Here is a 16,890-nt window from a genome sequence, read left to right as displayed (position 1 = left end):
GCACCTACTACTTTCGAAATACACCTACCAAGATTAGTAAATTTATATTATTGACAATTAAAGACGTTAATGGCCCTTAAAAAGTTAAGAGCCCTTCTACATTTAATGATATTTTTGCCCATAAATGTAACATGTCTGCATGTGCATTTGTTCAATGACATCGAAAGAAACATCTAAACTGCCTGGATGGAACCAAGTCCATAATTTCTTATTAATTTCTAATTTTGGTTATTATTGTGTATTAATATCCAATGATGGAGATTTCTGACAGCAATCATAGTCCTCATACAGACATTATGCACTTTTTCTTTGGTTAATTAATTATAGTGTCATATATGTGTGTAAAAAATGGAGAGCACCTTTTGAAAGTTACATATACATACATACATACATACATATACATATATATATACATATACATATACACACTCACTCACACAATATATATATATATATATATGTTTTTTATTGAAAAAAAATACACAGAACTAAGGGTGCGTTTGTTAAAACTGAAGTTTGAAATCTGAAATCTGAAATTTGAAATTTGAATCCATTAAATTATTGAATTGTTAAGTATTAAATCTAATACATTTAAGTGCATGTCATATTCAGTGATAAGTGAATAGCTTATCACTTAATTTTGAGAGCAAGTTTTGTTTAGAAAATTCAGTACTATTTAATTAATTCATATGTTTAATTTTTGGTTATCAAAAAATCTGAATATGTTAAGATTTGAATTCATTAAATTTAAGCGTTGAATTGAATTATCAAATAGGCCTAAATGTTTATATGTTTTTCAAAGTTTTTTGGAAGGAACCAAATCCACAAAACCAAGTTGCTCAGGCCCAAGTGGCTCACCAAACCATTGGCAGTCAACAAAAAGTCTCTAGCAGCCAATTTTTCCCATTTTTCAACTACAAAGGTTATGAAAGTTGGCTGATTAAACATCAGTTTAATCAGGAACTGCCCCCAATTAAAAGGCTTACTCCTTAAAGTTGTCCTATTTAGTTACTATTAAAGTTAACCTGCTAGTCCTCTCCTGCAATTCATTCTATCAATTGTTAAAAGAAAGATTAAATGATCACTTAATTTTCTCTACAAAGTTGATTAACCAATTCAGACTTCAGAGAGGACGTTATGATGGACTTAACTAGCTTAGAAATTTTCAATATTTTTTTAGATTAATAGACGCGACAACACGGTAGTCTATTCTTTAGAGCTTACGCCCAATCGATTTCAAACTATATCAATTTCAAAAAATGTTTAAGGCTGGAGTGTACTATTAGACTTTGTACAACCAATTCTATTGGCTGAGATCATTAATAGTTAATGAAATTATCGTTTTTATTAAGGATTAATAATTTTTTATACTAACATTATATACACTATCAGTATTGGATGAATGACAACTATGCAAAAGTTGAATTTAAAAATCAATTTTTGTACATGTACTATGAATCTAACGATGATAATGTATGTACTTTTAATATATATAAAATTTACTCTTTTATTAAAACAAAAAAAAAACACGAGGAAGGGAATATTTGGGAACCAGCATGAAGCTGGCCCAAAACCTGATTAAATGATGGAAAAAATGGGCCTTATAAGTTCGGGCCATGAGCACTTACGTGGGCCGAATCACGATCTCAAGAATCCAGTGAACCCCGTGGAATACTAATGGACCTATTCTTTGAGACCCACTCTTTTCCTCCTATTCACTGATTTGACCAACTCATAACTTGTGGATTACTTTGTGGGGCCGGGGTGGGGGGAGCTTGTAGCAAAATTGGGTGAACAGAGAAATTGTGTAAGACAAAATAGAAAATAAATGACGTTAAACTTGGGGGAAATACTTATGAACCCCGAATAATTTGACATCGGAGTTGCATAACCAGAAGGTACCTTAAAGTTTAATTTGAATTCTTAGAAAATTTAAAAATTGTAACTAAGCTTTGAGTAAAACTCCAATAATCTTTTTCTTTTTAAGAAACGACAGTTTGATAAAACTCCAATAATCGCTATCATCAATTTCACCAAACCGAACTCTAATTATAATAAACATAGATTTCAAGTCAGCCAAAGTTAACGTGTATCCAAGTCTAAGTTGACTAATTAAGGAACGAATTTCGAAACTCTAATCGGATCAAGTAAAGTTATGCAAAAGGGTTAAATTCACACTCATTTATGCTAAATTTGCAAATATATCATCTATTCATACCATTAATATTAAAACTTACGCAAAGTATGAATTTAAAATGTATGGTTGTCAATTCGATCCCTCCCGTACTAAAACATTTTTAGTTTCTTAACATGCTCATACTCCTCACTCATTTTCAATATTATAATTTTTTTTTTACAATAAGAGATCCAAAATTCAAATTGTTATATCAAGTAGTTTTTTTGCTTATTTCAGCCTCGAATTTGACTCTTCACTAGTAGATTTTCTCTTCATTTTCTATAATGTATAGTTGAAAATATGACACATATTTTCATTTATTAGAAAGAAATATAATTACTTTAAATTTGATGAACTCTAAATCTTATTAATAAAAATACTTATCATGCATACATCTATATATAAGATGCGCGAAATTTAGAGAGAGCCAACTTGCGAGAAACCAAGTAGGCTGAGCCCGGTGCCCATGAGCGACCAAAACAAAGAAAAAGAGAACAAAAAAAAAAAAAGGCAAAAAGGAAAGAAAAGGCCACGGAATCATTTGACCGGACTCGAAATGGAATATTCCAATCCAGCTTTAGATTCCCCTGACGTCCGAAATCGTTCAAATTTCCATTTTCCCAACCGTCATATATAAATCCCAAACTGACTGAGGAAATTAATTTCCTTTTCTCAATTAGACACCTGGACTAGATAGAGGAAGCGAAAGGCGAGAGAGCGGGAAGTATAAAAGCGTTCGAAAATTTTATCCAAAAAAATCCCCCCAAAAAAATCTACACACACTCACACAGTAGCAAATAGTACCAGTAAGCAGCAGCAGCAGCAGTAGCTGAAGGAGAAAATCAATCGAAGATGGAGGCCGAGAAAACTCCGGATAAGAGCAACCAGGACGACGTCGTCGCCATCGAACTCCCGGCTCCTTCTGGCTGGACTAAAAAGGTAGCTCCGGTACTTTTTTATCATTTCCTGTGCCCTAATTTAATTATTTTCTTCGAATTAATCAGTTTTTTTTTGGTGTTATAATTGTAAATGCGCCGTTTATTTGCATGATTATATGTGAGTTTTGAAGGAGAGTGCATTTATAAGCGCGTGGGTGATTTTTGTGTTCAATCCATTGTAGCTAGGGTTTTATTTTTTTAGCAATTATTGTGTAATTTTTGTTAATTTTGCGGAATTTCAATGGGAAATGGTTGAAATATGTAGTGTTAGGTTTTTTTTTTTGTCTTTAATTTGAGAGTTAACTGACTCTGGATTCTAGTTTGATATCATGTTTTGGGAAACTAGGGTTTAATCCTCCTTTGTTATGTAGAAATGTCTTTAGAATTTTGTTACTACTATTTAACTTTTTAACGAGCATTATTTTTGGAAGTAATTTGTTTGGATTCTTATTCTTTGACCTTTTGTCCATATTAGTGGTGCATTTATAGGATTTTTGGTGCAAAAGTGGAATGACATGTGAGCATTCCTTAAAATAGTGCATTTTTGTTGGTGCATTAACTCTAGGATATTTTGTATATATATGAAAATCCGTGCATAGTAATGATTGACAAGTGAGTGTGGTACAGGATATCGAGAAAAGGTTTCTTGGCGGACTTGTGTTATTGTAACTGGATTTGTGTCCATTTTAAAATAAAGAGGGGTAAAGGTTCGTGTGCTTAGTTTGTCGTTTCTTGCTTAACTTGTTTGTGTCTGTTTCTTTCTTTGCTTTTCGCTGATTACAAAGATCTATTTTGTGTGGTGGTTTGTTTTATCATTTTACACGTGTTCAGATATCAAGTTTCTGCTTGCAGTTATGTATTCCTGGTGCTACCTGCTTTTGGTTCCTAAAAATAAAAAAGAAACGTGAAAGGAAACCTTGCCCTTGCTTGCAAGACCCGAAACTTTTCTAATTCTTCTCAAATTTTTTGGCATGTGAATTTTTAAGAATTTCACTTACTGAGGATGTTTTGAGATTTCTTTTCTGTTTCAAATGTTTTCAATGATCCAGAGTTAGTTGGCTTGTAAATACTTGAGATTTTTAGTCCGCTACATGATTTGCTTGAAAATTGAAGCACTGAGGGGAAATGAGCTTGCTTGCAAGACCTGAAACTTTTCTAATTGTTCAAGAATTTTTCACCATGTTAAGTTTTAAGAATTTTTACGTCCTCACGATGTTGTCAGATTTTGTTTTCTGTTTCAAAAATTTTCTTTAGTCTGGAGTTTCATCCATTAGATGGTTTGATTGAAAAAGGAACATCGAGGGGACATATGCAAATGTGAAGTGCTAGTTGCAATTAATATACATGCATGTTCACATTTCCTTTCAAAAAAAATTTTGATTGTAGTGAGTTGTTTGATCATTATATGCGACTTTTCTTGGTTTCTACCATGGAAGCGTATTGTGTGATCGGGATTTGTTCGAACTTGTTATGTCTGAAAATGCACTTTCCGGTATGTGTCATAAGCGTGTTGAATAAGATATAGGTGGAAGTTGCATAACCCCATGTAACAAATGCTATCAACTCGTCTTCAGCGACCTTTTAAGCCTAAGACTTGTGCTGCTCTTATTGCTGTCCTAGTGCTATTAATAATATCCCTCTTCTAGCTAATAATAGTCCAGTGTTCCTTAAACAAGTAATCGATAGTGGCTCTGGTTAGAATTAGGGTAGGAATAAGTTAAATTACTCCCACTCCCATGGGGATTTTTGCACTAAACCCGTGTTATGGTACTTTGCAGTTTATGCTGTCTCTGTCTTTTGCTTGAAGTTATTTTAGCAAGCTGTTGTAGCTTTCTTAAAGGCATTTTAGGTCTTCAAATGGAGAGATTGAGTTTTCACATGTTTAAAATTTTCAAGGCTTGCCAGCATAGCATTGACTGTTATTTACTTGAAGGTCTTCTTTTAACTGGAGATTTTTAAGTCAGTTGTGGACTTAAGGTGGTAGATTCAGTGTACTCCAATAGAATTTGTTATCTTTTACTTTTAGACCGTTTGTCTGATCCATGTTATTCGGTTGATCTGGTTTTCACTTGTGAATTTTGTTTAATTGCTAGGTTTCCTTTGCAATTTAGAGTTCTTTCCACAATTTTTCTATTCTCTGGATTGCAGATACAGACACCTAGAAGTTTTAAGGGAGGAATACACAACCAAGCCTATTGCTTAGAGCCCAATTAGTATTGAGTCCACCTTTTAGCTGCACAGGCTATAGTGATTTGCAAGCAACCCAAAGAAAGCCCCAGCATGTGAACTAACAAGCTAACTGCAGGAAGTTCTCTGGACAAACTTTTTCCCCTTCTTTTTTTTTTAAAAAACAGTACATTAAAATAAGCTGCATTTTGCTTTTCCTTTTAATCCCTTGCTCTGGGGCAACTTTACTTGGATGTTTGGTCTCACGCAATTAGAACAGTTTTATGTTTTGTAACTAAATTCATAAAAATTCATTCTGGATTAGGAGGTATATCAAACTTCATTATAAGGTGATGTGGACATACCTTAGGAGAGTTTGCGTATCCATTTTGATTAGTGTTTCTTCATGAATATTTTTTTGAGTAACTGTTTTCTGCTTCTTCAATTTAGTTTATACTTCATTTTATGCATTTTTTTCAGTATACAGGGTATTTTTTTACTCAAATGCGAATAGTTCTTTGAATCTTTGACCATATTGAGATGGCTTTAATGTCGTATGCGTGCTCCTTCTCATCTGCCACGTTCTCTGATGATTTCTTGTATAACTGTGAGAATAGCTACATGGGATTGGAGAGTTTTTGGTAATGAAGTGGGTATAAAATCAGTAGATGGAACTGACTGATTCTTACATAATGTGCATTTCAAAAGCAGCACAACGGGCTCATGGTTCAATGAAATGGGACTGAAAAAACTTTAATCCTTTCAGCAGTTGGTTCTTAGAAAAGAACCATTTTTTAACATGTTTTAGTTGCAATAAAGCAGGATAAGAATTCTACTATGTAATTGGAATGGGAGTAATTGCTACAGGTGTCAAATTCAGGGATGAAATATTTGATTCTTATTTGTCTATTGTGCTTGTTTTCTCATCAAGAATTTGATGGTCGTCTTCAACTATATGTGATTTGAAGTCTAAATTCTTAATGGATCTGAGTTTCCTTTCCTTTGCTCTTATTTTTTGGGTTATAGTTCACTCCAAAGCCGAGGAAGAGTGAGGTAGTTTTCATCTCACCCACCGGGGAAGAAATTAAGAGCAAGAAGCAACTGGAGCAATATCTCAAGTCTCATGCTGGAGGCCCTTCTATCTTGGAATTTGACTGGGGAACAGGTATACATACAATTGTTGCATCTATGTGTTTTGCTGATAGTTGTTACTGTGTTCACAATAGTTGAGCATGGTTTTTTGGTTGTTTGTTCTGTAGCGATGTACCTGATATTGATGTTAAAGATGCTTATTCGTTTCTTTTCATCTTCTTAATTGCAAACATGGTCGAACTTAGATATTACTATAAGCAGAAGAAAATTGGTACTAGGACAATCAAATTTTGAATGGAGTTTGCTAGACTACTAATCCATTTGAATATATGGTTGAGTTGCATCTTCTGCTGTTCTCACATAGGTGACACCCCTAGACGTTCTGCTCGGTTGAGTGAAAAATCGAAGGCAACAGAGTCTCCTGGGAGTGGGACTCCTAAGAAAAAGCAGAAGTCCAGTTCAAAGAAGGGAGCTGAGACAAAAGATGCAAATGAAGAAGGTGAAACTGTTGATAAGCATGAAGATGTTGGAGAAGTTAAAGAAAGTGCAGAAGTTGGGGCAGATGCAAAGGTTGCCGGAGAAGATGATGGAGAGGTTATCACTGGCGAGGCTTCTCCTGACAAAGATGAGACTAAGGAAGCTGAACAAAAAGCGGATGCTGAGATGGTGACCAAGGAACAGGAACAAGGTGAAGATAAGGTGGCAGAACTGAAAGGTGAGGAAAATACTGTGAACGTAAACATGGATGAAGGGGAGAACCAGGAAGCTGCAAACATTTCTTCTGCTGGAAAAGATGAAGATGCTGAGAGTAAACAACTGGCGTCAAAAGGGCTCGAGGACTCTAACAAGGAAGCTGAAAGTGCAACTAGTGAGCCCAAGGTTCCATCACAATCAATGCCCAGTGAGAATCCATCCGTGCAGGAGTCAGATTTAGGAGGAGATTCAACATCTAAGGTTTCTGATACCAAGGTGGAGGAACCTACTGGTGGCAGTGTCGAACTGAAGGACCAATCCAATGCAGAGGCTCCTGTTGGGAAGGTTGCAATGGAAGAAGCAGCTGCTGCAAGTAATGACAATTCAAAGAAAGATGAAGCTGTTGTATCGATGGAAGAAGCTAGCGCAGCAAATCAAGGATTTTCAAATTGAACTACTTTGGGTCATTATATAGCTTCATTCCTACAATTTTTTTGTTGTGACAAGTAGATCTGACAAATCCATCATTGTCTGTAATACCAGTTGGATGTCTACCAGCAATTGGCTGATGTTCATGTATGTAGAATGTGTCTCAGTTCTGTAACATGAATTATGTAGAATGTGTCTCAGTTCTGTAACATGAATTTACTAACTGGATTTTCTGCACCATTCCCTGACATAAAAGTAGTCTTATGTGTAAGTGCAAATTAGTATTAGCGCCCCTCTCTCTGGGGCAAGCCCTTTGGCGTTTTGTGTTGATATGCAGGGTTGGTGCCTCTGTCTTTCACCATAATTTGCTCCTATCATTTCGCTGCAAAGAAATGGAGATTTTTGTTAATCCGGCATTTGCATGGATTTGCAAATTGATTTTTATAGTGTTGATTCCTTTTCTGACAAATTGGTTCAGATTTAATGACTCGCCTCTTTACTCGTGAATAAGTTGGAGAGCTTGCCTTGAGAGGCCAAATGGGCGTTCCGTTTTCAAACTGACAATACAAATACAAAGTGATAGTTTTTAACTAATGCGCTTTCTTCTGTATTCTTCCAGGTGGACACATACTGCAAAATGGGAATGGGTCTTTAAGAACTGATATCTACATGGAACTCAATGAACATTTCAAGAACAAATACATAATTAATAGATGAGGCAGATTTTAAATTATCGCATGATAAACTAGGAAATCAGTTTTAATACTATGTACATGAATATGAATAAATTGTAGTGCTATTTAAACAACTAAATGCGTACCATTGTATTCAATGTTTCTGAAAAAATGTCATGTTCTACAGAACTTAATATTTTAAGGGATTATATCTTCTAGTGCATTGGAGGTCAAACACCTCTTTATGAGATATTTGAACCAAGTCTATGCAAATTTATAATTTATGTAAAAAAAAATAAAGAACATTAATATTTGCATGGGAACAAATATAGAAGAAAGGACTTTCCATCCAAGAGTGGATATGTAAGTATACAGTTTCCTAATTAATAAAAATCGTGTTTTATCAAAAAAAAAATCAAAAACAGCGGATGAATTTAATAAAGTCATCCATGTTATAGAACGCATTATTGTAAAAACGACACTCCTTTTCATATATAATTTCAGTGAGCCGGCAGTAAATTTCCATGCTAGCATTCTTTTTTTTTTTTCCCTAATTGTTGTTCATCACCTTTCTGAGATTGTTCTTCACTGGCAAATTAATCTAGGTCGAAAAAAATGGAGTCACCAATATGGCTGCCACCACTGAATGCTCACAATCAGTACGTTATAGCCGTGAAAGCATCACAACCGGGGCAGGCTGAACGTGATGATCAAACACTTGAATTTCCTCACTTTGCAATCCAAATCAAACTTTATGTTATTTTCTTCTCAGACAATACTAGTATAAATGTGGCGAAATATTTCACCATAACTTGTCATGAAGTAATCACAATGTCCGGGTGGGTGGGAAACCATATCATCTTATGTTGTATGACATGAAAATCCCTCCTGAGTTTGATGGAAGAATTTGGAGGGAAAGGCATTTAAATGAGGCAACAAGCGATGACAAGTTAACTGACGACTTAGATTTGCTTGAAAATACCTGATTATTTCTTCTGTGCATGAAGGTTCAAGAGCATAATTTAGGCAGGAACAAGTTGGCTTTTAAGTTAGAGATGGAAAAGATGGTTACAATACCGGATGGGGATGATGAACTCAAGGAATGGAATTCTTTTTATAACTATAAGAAAAGAAATGATCCCAATTACGCAAGCAGATATCAAAAAGCTATTAGAAGACCAAGGGCAGATGAAGAATTGATTTACGAAATAGCTCTTCCATCTAGGGGAGCAACTAAGTCATATATTCAAACATTGGAGGTGGTAATGCTTGATTATTTGAGTTCATTAAGTTCTTGCTGCATCTGCCTAGATGGGATCGAAAGCAAATCGATTGCATTGCTTGGATACTTCCCATACAGATTGGATTTCAAGGTGGTTGCAAACGATTAATTTGTATCCCTTGTGTAGGTCAATAGTTGATGACCAAATTCTCTTTGTTTGAATGCTTGTAAATTTTGTAAAAACATCAAAACATTTATTACCCAAGAGTTGTACGTGCTAATAGCAACTATGTACATGATGAGCAACTAAGCTAAGCTATGGAAACTGATGTATGAACTCGCGGAGAGTTCTGCCCTTCTTGGGGATAACTGATCAGTTCTCCTCTCACCTGTTAAGAGAGGTCATAGTACCTTTTCCAAGTGTTCATTGCATGTAGAAACTGTCCAGAGAATTATACAGTAAGAGCTGCAATGCGTCCCAAGTCAGTTACCTGAAAATGTCCACTTGTTCTGTCATATTTTATAAAGTCATTCTTTTCCAATAATGTCGCTGCTGAATGAACCTGCGCCATGAGAACAAAGTCAGGAAAGCAGATATGCATAAGGCATTCAAGAAGGTAAAGCTACAGAGCATTCCAAATGTACACTGGGTTTGACTACAACTGCCAAATAACAACGATAATACAATTCAAGGCAACAAAACACTAATTCAAAGTCCCCCCCCCACAAAAAAAAGGAATAAGACAAATGCACACAGCAAACTCATAAATATGTGGACACTAAAACCACAGCTCCATTTATCTTACAGAAATGGAACTCATTATTGATCCTCACAGGAAATTAAAACTTTTCAATTTCAAAAATGAAAAGAAAAAGAAACAGTTTTAGACAACATTCAGCTCCATGAAAGCAGGCTCTAACAGAGTTTAGAGTTATGTAAAACAGATTAACCAAAAAGGGAAGTAAAAAAGGGGTAAGGGAGGGGGCTACTATGAAGTGCACAAAATCAGTTGAATAAATATACGAGGCATGTGCAGAAATTTTACCAGATCAGCTCTCCTTTTCTCCAACAGACTATCTACAGCTAAAACATCAGCAGCTAAACCATAAAGTGTAGGATTCCGAAGCATGCGTATAAACATATAAGTATAACCAAGCCAAATGCAAGCTTCTTTTGCATTCTGAACGCTTCCAAGGACTATTTCCGCATTCAACCGCTCAGCCAATTTCGATATAAAGTGGCTTTCAATGGGAAGCTGCTCATTCATCACAGACAGATAATATGGAAGATCACTATATCCAGTGATGATAATTCCTTCACCATAACTGTCATGTTGAGGCCTTCCAGCATGGCCAAGCATCTGCATTACATCAACATGACTTAGTGCAGTCCATGCCCCCTTTTCTGGATTGTATCTCTGGGTACCTTTAACAATCACAGTATGAGCAGGTAAATTGACACCCCAAGCAAGAGTTGCTGTGGAAACCAACACTTGTATCTGCCCATCAGAAAACAGATCCTCAACAATTCGACGATCAGCTGTGACCATCTCAGCATGATGAATTGCAAAACCAAAGGGTAGCAATTCCTTGAGATCATTGCTCTTTACAAGCTCTGTGTGACTCTGTAGAATTTCACGGCTTACACTATCCTCTTTTAAGAATTTACCAAGAGTATCATTAGCAAGTGCACCATCACGTAGTGCACGGGCTGTCTTGGCAGTTTCTGTCCCGGAGTGCACAAAAATAAGAACCTGATGCTTTCCAGCAACACTCATTACTTTCTCATAGCACACGTCATCCATCAACTGAAATCTCTGCGGAGGGTTTTCTACTGAGATTCCAACATGCTGTTGAACAAGCGGAACAGGTCTATAACTATTGTCAAAGTCAAACAGGCCTTTATTCAGATCAACCCGCAAGAACAAAGCTACATCTTCATAATTTCGTAATGTAGCTGATAGACCCACCAGCCGTATGTGCTCTTTAGTGGTCTCAACTTGCCTAACAATTCTTGCAATAATGCTCTCCAGAATGGGTCCTCGGTCATCATGCAACAGATGTATCTCATCAATGATAACCAATTTGACCAGCTGAGGGTAGGTGCGATCCCCAGACTTCCTAGTTATCAAATCCCATTTCTCTGGGGTTGCAACAATAATCTGAGTCTCTTTGATCTGTTGACTTGTTAGTGTCTTGTCCCCACTCAGCTCTTTCACCTTCACATCATAGTCCTGGAGACAATTAGAGAGGTAACGGACTACTTCAGCAACCATTTCCTGCATCGGAGCCAGATAGACAATCTTGCAATTTTTGTGGTTTGAAGACCCACCGTCATTTCTATTCAAAGCAATCTGCCGAAGGATGGTTAGCATAGCAACATCAGTCTTCCCTGCACCAGTGGGCGCACATAACAGAATATTATCTGCACTGAAAAGAGCAGTCTCATAAACCTTACTTTGAATCCTGTTTAATTCGGCCATTCCCTTGAAAGCAGGCTGTGCCCAGTCAGGCATCGAAGAAATCTTAACAAGTTCTTCACCAGGAGGCAATGGTTCTGGCTTCAAGGCTGGTACATATATTTCACAATATCCCTTCTCCCCATCCCTAGAAGAACCAAATGGAAGCTTGCACTTCTTATTTGCCATCAAGAGACCTCCCTGATGAAATGCAAGGCTGTCAAGATCAATTATTTGACGTTCCGCTGTCACCCAACCACCATCAGCATCTCTATCGGCTAGACCCCACCTTTCTTGTGGCCCATCTCCTCCACTCTCATCCTCCTCCAGGCGAACCTCTTCTATAAAACTCTTCTCAAAGTTCTTCTCCCTATCATCGGTGCCACGCGGGAATGACTCGTGCCGTCTGGAACAGGCAGAAGCCTCCGCTCCACCAGCGGGATGTAACATCTTCTTTACAAAAAATAAAATAAAAAAAAATTGAAAAAAAAAAACCTTTAGCTAGAGATACCCAAATACCAATACACATGCGAGTGAATGATAAATTTCTTCAAGCAGACAATATCACAATAGTAATGACCGCAAGCGAAATCAGCGGTGAAAACCTAGATGGAGAAAAACAATTTGCAACAAAAAAAATAACAGGAAGAGATGGGTTGCTAGATAATTCAATCAGCAACGGAGACTAATGTGAGTGGGCATTGAATACTCGCTCGAGCAAACAAACAGATTTTGTTAATATGTGCCCTAGATTAGAGACACAGAGCGCACGCAATCGAGAAAACTCAGAACAACACATGCAACAGAGAAGAGAAAATTTGCTCCCAATTCAAAACAAGTTGGCAAATTAGAACTGGTATTAATTCCAAACGGATCTTCTGTCCCACACCTTGTGCCTTTCTCTGTCCCACTTTTTATTATATTGATATTTCTCTTTCATAAACAACATGTTTTAATTCTTTTTTGTTTCCTTAAGATACAATAATTATTAATTGAGTAATAAACAAAATTTAACAAACTCAAAAAATTAAAATGTATAAAAAAATGAGAATTTTTATGAATTTTCTGCTGTATTTTTTTAAATTTTCTATTATATATTACTTTTTTAAATCTGTTGTATTTATTTTTTACTAAATTAATAGTTATTGGATTTTAAGGAAACAAAAAAGAATTAAAACATGATGTTTATGAAGGAGAAATAGCAATATAATAGAGAGTGGCACAGAATATGAGACAGAAGATCCGTTACGGTATTAATAGCCTCGGATCGAACTTACAGGAAAGTACAAGGGAAGATACGGCCGACCGGGTGGTTGGCTCTCCTCCTCTCTGGCGGCGGAAACAAATAATTCTGAGAAACGGAGGCAACACTCCTTTCTTTCTTTCTTTACCCAGAATCTCACTCTTTAACCCTTATCTTCAGGACCAGGGGCAGGAAGGCAACCGTGCCGGCAATTATGTACATTTTGGAATCAAGACGCAGACTGCCAACTGTTATTATCATGTGTATATATAAATAGCTTCTCTTAATTAAAATCAGATAAGGTTTTCTCAATGTGTGTATAGATAGGTTCTATTAATCAAAATCGGAATAGGTTTTCTCAACGAAAAATATGCTTAATATCTAAAGGCTAAAAGTGTCATTAAATAATTACAACTTAAATAATGGGATTAACTCCCATACCTAGCCTCAAGCCTGTAATGCTACTTTTTCACTTGCATCATAAACTCTCAATTTTAGACACGCCGTACCCTAAATCTCAAGTTTATTTCATTTATGTTCGTTCAATCAATGACAACATTAGTAAAATTAATAAAACATATACAAATTAATGACAATGTATCGTGTTGTTCTATTTGCAATTTCTTGACTCTTTTTGACCACTCTCAACGTACTGTTTTTGACTTGTACGGTTACAATTACTAATATTGTTAACAACATAAAAGATAGTGCAAATTAATGACAATTTATTGTTTTGTTATAGTTGTGATTTCTTGGCCCATTTTGACCACTTTTAGCACATTATTATTGATTTAAAGGGTTCTACATACTATTAATTTTATTAAAGTTATCATTGATTGGACTACTACACTCTTTTATATGTTGTCCTTGATTTATATGGTCACAATTACTAATATTGTTAATATGATAAAAGATAGTGCAAATTAATAACAATATAAGTGAGTGCGTTAGCCTTGTCATGCAAGCAAACTACTTGCACCATTTTATCCAAGAAACAAAGAAATCCAATAAATTCCATTCTTGTCATTTAATAAACTCAAATCCTAATCACATCTAGAAAAGATTTCAAGATTCTATACCCTTCTCTCCCTTTCATATATAATTTCAGCTAGCCCCAGTAATTTCCATACTAGCAATTTTTTCCCCTAATTGTTCATAGCCCTTCAAAGATTGTTTTTCACTTCCAAATTAATCTAAGTCCAAAAAATGGAGTCACAAATATGGTTGCCGATGTTCTTGAGTTCCTTCGATCCTTTTTTGACGCTGGTTTTGATAAAAATCTGATGGTGATGTGTCTTGTACAAATCAAGCTTGGAAAAGAAGAAAAATACGAAGCCAAGAACGGATTTGGATCCTTCAAACCCGGCTGCTACCTTGTACTCCTGCTGCTGGTTTCTAGCACGAATGAGGAAAGTAATGCGCACGTACACATGGAAATTTTTTTTTTTTTTTTTTTGAAAAACTGCAATTTTCATTTTTATTATATTTTTGTTTTCTTTCTTTGATTTTCCTACAAAACCAATCAAATAAAAATCAAATGAGATAAAATGATTTTCTTATAAAATAAAAAAAAATGAATAAATAATAAAATGATTTATAAAAATTTTGGTGTCTACACTAATAATAAGTACATATATGTCCCATATTTTTATTATTTACAAGGTGATTTTATTTATTCTAAGACATATAACAATTATTTGTTTACTTTAATTTAAACGCGATTAGGTTTAAAGTTGAGCTTGACTATGATCAAACTTGAGTTCGAGGCTACGAGACTGAACTCAAATTTTACAATGAGAACTTTTCATAAGAATGAGTCGATTCAATTTGATTAAGCCAAAGCTCGAGTTGACTTGGCTCACTTGTTGGCCTTGTCAAGTTGACTTGGCTCACGAATGAGAAGTGCATCGAAGGCCTGAATATGGAGAAATATTTTACTATACCCTGTCATGAAGTAACCACAGTGTCCGGGTGGGTGGGAAACCATATCATCTATGCTGTATGACATGAAAATTCCTTTTGAGTTTGATGGCGCAATTTGGAGAGAGAGGCATTTAAACGAGGCAACAAGAGATGACAAATTGACTGACAACTCAAATTTACTTGAAAGAATCTGGCTTTTTCTTCTGTGCATGAAGGCACAGGTACATAATCTTGGCAAGAAGAAATTGCCTTTTAAGTTAGAGATGGAAAAGATGGTTACAGTGACCGACCATGAACTTAAGGAGTGGAATTCTTATTATGATGATAAGAGAAGTAATGATCCCAATTGTGAGAGGGAGTTTCTAGAAGCAATTAGAAGACCAAGAACTGATGAAGAATTGATTTATGAAACAACTCTTCTATCAAGGGGAGCAACCAAATCATCAATTCAAGCATTAGAGATGGTAACCCTTGATGCATGATTGTTTGAGTTCAAGAAGTTATTGTTGTATTTGTCTAGATGAATTGAAGATGGGAACACAAGAAAATCAATTGCATTGCTTGCATATTTTACATAGAGATTGTATTTCCAAGTGGTTGCTAGCGAGTAATATGTGTTCCTTGTGTATATCAATAATTGATGACCATATTCACATGTTCTAAAAAAGTTCAAATAGATTCAATCTGTTCAAATTCTTGTAAAGATTAGTAATGTATGAATGCTGAAAATACAAATGATTATGTATTCCTTTTTGTTCTTTGTCCTAGAAACTTTCCAGCATGTTGGGAGTTCTTATCAATTTTTAACAATTAAATAGCTCGTTTCACTCTCCTTAGTTTTCCTTGAGATCATTGCTCTTTACAAGCTCTGTGTGACTCTGTAGAATTTCACGGCTTACACTATCCTCTTTTAAGAATTTACCAAGAGTATCATTAGCAAGTGCCCCATCACGTAGTGCATGAGCTGTCTCGGCAGTTTCTACCCCGGAGTGCACAAAAATAAGAACCTGATGCTTTCCAGCAACACTGATTACTTTCTCATAGCACACATCATCCATCAACTGAAATCTCTGCAGAGGATTTTCTAACGAGATTCCAACATGCCATTGAACTAGCGGAACAGGTCTATAGCTATTGTCAAAGTAAAACAGACCTTTATTCAAATCAACCTGCAAGAACAAAGCTACATCTTCATAATTTGGAAATGTAGCTGATAGACCACCCACCCGTATGTGCTCTTTAGTGGTCACAATTTGCCTAACAATTCTTGCGACAATGCTCTCCAGAAAGGGTCCTCGGTCATCATGCAAAAGATGTATCTCATCAATGATAACCAATTTGATCTGCTGAGGATAGGTGCGATCCCCAGACTTCCTAGTTATCATATCCCATTTCTCTGGGATTGCAACAATAATCTGAGTCTCTTTGATCTGTTGACTTGTCAGCGTCTTGTCCCCACTCAGCTCTTTCACCTCGACATCATAGTCCTGGAGACGATTAGAGACTAGAGAGGTAACCTACTACTTCAGCAACCATTTCCTGCATAGGAGCCACATAGACAATCTTGCAATTTTTGTTGTCAGAAGACTCATTGTCATTTCTATTCAAAGCAATCTGTTGAAGGATGGTTAGCATAGCAACATCAGTCTTCCCTGCACCAGTGGGCGCACATAATAGAATATTATCTGCACTAAAAAGGGCAGTCTCATAAACCTTACTTTGAATCCTGTTTAATTCGGCCATTCCCTTGAAAGCAGGCTGTGCCCAGTTAGGCATGGAAGAGATCTTAACAGGTTCTTCACCGGGAGCCAATGGTTTTGGCGTCAAGGCTGGTACATATATTTCATCATATCCCTTCTTCCGATTCCTGAAAGA

The 16,890-nt window shown here is 36.0% G+C and overlaps 1 protein-coding gene and 1 pseudogene across 1 annotated transcript; one reads left to right on the top strand and one right to left on the bottom strand.

Annotated features, from left to right (window-relative positions):
- The first annotated feature begins 2,857 nt into the window (after nucleotides 1–2,857).
- Nucleotides 2,858–7,826, top strand: LOC113750908 (methyl-CpG-binding domain-containing protein 11-like). Its single transcript, XM_027294857.1, has 3 exons — nucleotides 2,858–3,115; nucleotides 6,307–6,445; nucleotides 6,737–7,826. The coding sequence occupies exons 1-3, from the start codon at nucleotides 3,029–3,031 to the stop codon at nucleotides 7,516–7,518; spliced, it is 1,008 nt and encodes a 335-aa protein (XP_027150658.1). The 5' UTR covers nucleotides 2,858–3,028; the 3' UTR covers nucleotides 7,519–7,826.
- A 1,759-nt stretch (nucleotides 7,827–9,585) lies between these two features.
- Nucleotides 9,586–12,299, bottom strand: LOC113772746 (annotated as a pseudogene).
- Nucleotides 12,300–16,890: the final 4,591 nt, after the last annotated feature.

Source organism: Coffea eugenioides, chromosome 1, assembly GCF_003713205.1.
Source record: "Coffea eugenioides isolate CCC68of chromosome 1, Ceug_1.0, whole genome shotgun sequence".
Classification (NCBI taxonomy): Eukaryota; Viridiplantae; Streptophyta; class Magnoliopsida; order Gentianales; family Rubiaceae; genus Coffea; species Coffea eugenioides.
Note: the sequence above shows the minus strand (reverse complement) of the source record. Positions and strands in the feature narration are given on the sequence as shown.

Bases quoted from the DNA above. Each gene is read 5' to 3' on its own strand.
- LOC113750908 (XM_027294857.1), top strand. From the start codon at position 3,029: ATGGAGGCCGAGAAAACTCCGGATAAGAGCAACCAGGACGACGTCGTC. The intron at 3,116-6,306 runs GTAGCTCCGGTA...TTTGGGTTATAG, and splicing joins CTTCTGGCTGGACTAAAAAG to TTCACTCCAAAGCCGAGGAA. The intron at 6,446-6,736 runs GTATACATACAA...GTTCTCACATAG, and splicing joins GGAATTTGACTGGGGAACAG to GTGACACCCCTAGACGTTCT.